Source organism: Cyprinodon variegatus, unplaced genomic scaffold (assembly GCF_000732505.1).
Source record: "Cyprinodon variegatus isolate N-32 unplaced genomic scaffold, C_variegatus-1.0 Scaffold2092, whole genome shotgun sequence".
NCBI lineage: Eukaryota > Metazoa > Chordata > Actinopteri > Cyprinodontiformes > Cyprinodontidae > Cyprinodon > Cyprinodon variegatus.
The window spans coordinates 26,927-30,951 of record NW_015152545.1 but is presented as its reverse complement, the minus strand read 5'-3'; the positions used below and the strand labels follow the sequence as shown (position 1 = coordinate 30,951).

The 4,025-nt window shown below is 42.2% G+C and overlaps 1 protein-coding gene across 1 annotated transcript in view; it reads left to right on the top strand.

Annotated features, from left to right (window-relative positions):
• Window positions 1-2,464, top strand: part of LOC107105141 (C-1-tetrahydrofolate synthase, cytoplasmic-like) — a gene marked incomplete at its 5' end in the record, with an annotated part of 13,621 nt that extends 11,157 nt beyond the window's left edge. Inside the window, 2 exons of the mRNA XM_015405263.1 lie at window positions 1,250-1,314; window positions 1,472-2,464. Coding sequence (XP_015260749.1) covers window positions 1,250-1,303 — 54 coding nt within the window. The remainder of the gene's footprint in view (window positions 1-1,249; window positions 1,315-1,471) is intronic.
• Between the last annotated feature and the right edge of the window lie 1,561 nt (window positions 2,465-4,025).

Genomic DNA, 4,025 nt, shown 5'->3' with positions numbered 1-4,025 from the left:
GGGTGGAATGTTGGCGGCAGACTGGAGACGATGTGTTCTTTAACCAGCGTTTCTAAGCACTTCATCATGATGAGATCCTGGATCTTCTGGCTGTGGTTCTGCTTCGCTGGTCTGATGGAATTGTTCCAGTTGGCTCTCACTGTCTTCAGAGCCTCTCTGTCGCCACACTTGAAAGCTGAGTTTTGTGCTTTTAGTGATTTCTGAACCTCTCCATTTATCCAGGGTGGTTGGTTGGCCCGGGTTTGTGATGCTGATTTCCTCAATGCATTTGTTTATGAAGGCTGACACAGTCCTGGCATACTCTATTTAACTTATAGTCAGAGCATTATCTTATAGTGAAGTTTCTCCATGGCCGACTTAGATGTCACTCTGACCTGCTTTGCTGTAAGTTGCTGATCAGCTGGGACCTGTATGCAGGAATTAGCATAACAAATGATTTGGTCAGGATGAAGGCGCAGCAGTTACCAAACTCCCTCTCTGAAGAGAGTTCGAGTTTTAGATTTTTTTGTTGTCCACTGAATGAATGTTGAAGAGCAGCATTGAGGGGATTGGCGGTTCGTAGGGGTTCACTTTTAGCTTTGCTGTTAGCCCACCTCTGCTGCCGCGCTTTGACCACGGCTCGCGCTGCCCTTACTTGTTCCTCCTGCAGTGGGTGATACTAGGCGACTCCACTGGATTGTGGACCTGTGGGCCATGTGCTCAAAGCGCTGCGGATCTACTTAAATTATTGACAGTATTTGTATTTACAAGTCGAGAAAAACTACTTGATGACTGTTGCTCCAGCAGGCGCTGATAGTCATAAACTAACCTACTGGATCGATGCATAAGGATGCAGCTGCTGTTATCACAGTGCCCCCATCTTGTCTTCTTATGCCATATATATCATGTACTCATCATCCAAAAACGGCTCTCGGGGCAGCAGCTTCAGCAGAGACTCCCAGACTTCCCTCCATCCAGACTCCTCCTCCAACAGAAAGACATAGTCCCTCTATGGGGTCCGTGTCGTCCTCCTAGTGGTGTGTTCCTGGAACGCCTCACAGGAGGATATAGAGGTCTACAGATTCAGTTTAATACTCTTTAATCCACTACAGTCAGTTGTCTAATCAAAAAGCAGGAATTGATGGTGCTGCAGTAAAAACATTTATTCAAACAACATAAACTTGTCCAGATTTACAGCCTTTAAATGATAATCATTTCTTCGCCTGTTAATATTTGATCCTGTTTTTCTGTATAACTGTGAACTTTTCAGAACACGGTGCAGAGCGCTCAGCGGTTCCTTCTCAGGAGTCAGTCTCACAGATGAAAGTCTGACAGGTAAATATGTTGACCTGACTTCATCTTCCAGAAAGCCTAAAAAATATTTACTTCACAAATTCTCTTTATTTTCAATCAAACATTGATGAAAAGCAAAGATCCCCACAGATCAGCTTTGTTTGATATCAGTCACACCAGTCATGCTGTTCTTCTCCAGCCTAGACAGTGAAGTGAGGCTCCACCTTCAGACACTGCGGCTGATCCTCTGCACATCTTCAGCTGCTGGTTGAATCCAGTGTTTAGTATCTTCATCCTTCTTATCATCATCATCAGCTGACTGAAGCATTTCTATCTAAAAAGATTGAACTGATGGAACCAGGAAGTAAAGCAGAACATGTATGAGCCTCATATGAACTTATAATCAACATTTTAACTGCGAATAAAACGAACAACCCCTCTGAACTGAGATCCATGTGTCCCTCATTCTATCAGAGTATAACTGTGCAGATATTGATAGTCAGAATGTAACCTGCAATTAGTAAAGGTTTTACTTTCTGAACATTATACCTAAAATTGTCAGAACTTTGGACCCAGAACCGAGTGGATTCCAGCCGGATTATTTCCCACAGTTCCCACAGTTCCCACTGTCCAGACAGGTCCAGGAACCAAAGCCCAGGCTGCTGAACTGGCTGACAAGCAGAAGCAAGCGGACAAAATTAAGCAGGAGTTTCCAGAAGGTGAAGCCAAAGCCGGTGTCGATGAGGTACAAAGGAGTCACCGAAGGAAAATCCAAGTTGGGGTCAGGAGAGAGATCCGGGGTCGTAAACCGGCAGAATCCAGGTCCCAGTTCTTTGGGACCGGAATGATGGAGGCAGACTTAAAGCATGCTGGCACACTTGATCGGTCCTGCCAGGTGTTTCAAAGTCAGGTCAGCAGTTCCTTGAACACCCACCCCGGTATGTTATTGGTCCCTGGGGCCCCCCGGGTTCACTCCCCTTAGAGATTTCCACATGAAGGGCCAGGCTGTATAAGGGCCAGAGCCGCCTCCCTCCCCCTCTAGAGGAGGCTGAGCTCCTCTGGAGTTATCGGGCCACTGATTCAAACCTTCTCTGACTCTGTGGAGGCATCAGCCCTCCTCTACGCTGTCGTCTGCTGGGCCCCTGGCAGCGCAGAGCGGGACACAAAGAGACTGAACTAACTGGCCATTTCTGTCCCAGGCTCCAGTCTGGACTCAGTGGACTCAGTGGCTGAGAGGAGGGTGCTGTCCAAGCTTCCATCCATCATGGACAACACCTTCCAATTCAGGAATGAATGAATAGGAATTGATTTCAGACAACTTGACAAACAATAAATTGATCAACCAAATACACACAAAGAGACTAGTTAACATCAACCAAACCAAACGCCAATTTCCAAACTAACTTATTCAATCTGGACATAAATAGAAACAAAATTCTCCATCAGATAAACCATTCGGTATAAACAGGTAAATGATATTGATTAATGGTCTTAAAAGGCGAATGAAGAAGTAAAACTTATCATTTATACCCCTCTCCCTCTAGTTCCACTTAAATTTACTTAAAGTAGAGTAACCTTCCTGTTAAACTTGTTTTTGTTTTCCAATATTCAGAAAAATATATATATATANTGCTGACATTCAAATAATGGAGGTCTATGGCGCCCGAGGCAGAAAGGTCCATAAAAGTCCACAAAAAACGTGTCAATATTCCTCCATACTGCTCGTATGGAGGAATATACCCAAATGCCTGCTGGTCCTTACCAGGCTCCTACATTTATAGAAAGTGGACGGCCCACATTTTTTCCTGTTTTACTTAATAAAGAAAGAAAAATGACGAAACAACAAACAAATACACAAATTCAACAACTAACCCATAAATAAACTCTGCAAATAACACAAAAAATATATATACATTTAAGAATAAAATAAAGTTCAAATGGACAAAGTAAAAAAGAAAATTAGATCCAACAACAACTACCCAAAACATTCATCCAAGTTATATCAAAACAAGCGCAGGAAAAAATAAAAATAAAATTTCACACTACAATTGGGAAGACCTTTCAGAGGAATACTGGATTTCTGCTGCAGAGAATGCTATGGAGTCATCGGTTTGGATTTTATTTCCATCCATCTAAAGATCACTGAAGCAAAGCAGTCAGCAGAAACGATATATGACACAGGAATGACGAAAAAAAACAACTTCCAAGTGGGTGTCCTATTTCAGGAGCTGAGATGGTCCTCACACACATACATATAAGAATAGACTCAGCATTTACTGTTGTAGCACAGAAATTACGGGCGCCTTCTTGAGGAGGTCTACCTGCTACCCTAACCTGCTTTGTGTAAATGACGGACTGTAACAGCAGAGCTTTGTTAGACATTACTGAATAAACATTTTTTATATATTTATTTATATAAATGTATTTATTTATATATAAATATATATATATATATAAATAAGGCCTATATAGAATACAAATTGTCTTTATTGTCCCATAATGGGTAAATTGTGTTACAGCAGCTAAAGATTACTGCTAAAGTGGTCACACAGCTGTGGACCTTGAAAGTGTATAAAAATAAGACAATAAGTGACAGAGTAAAAAATAAAACTGTGCAGTGTTTTTAGGGATATAAATACACTGCATATGTAGAATAGAACAGCCTGTTTTCCAGTGTAGTCCTGTTTCTCTGACTGTGACTAACTGGATGTGCTCTCTTCATCCTCTGACATGGGAGCTGGCTTGGAGCTCTT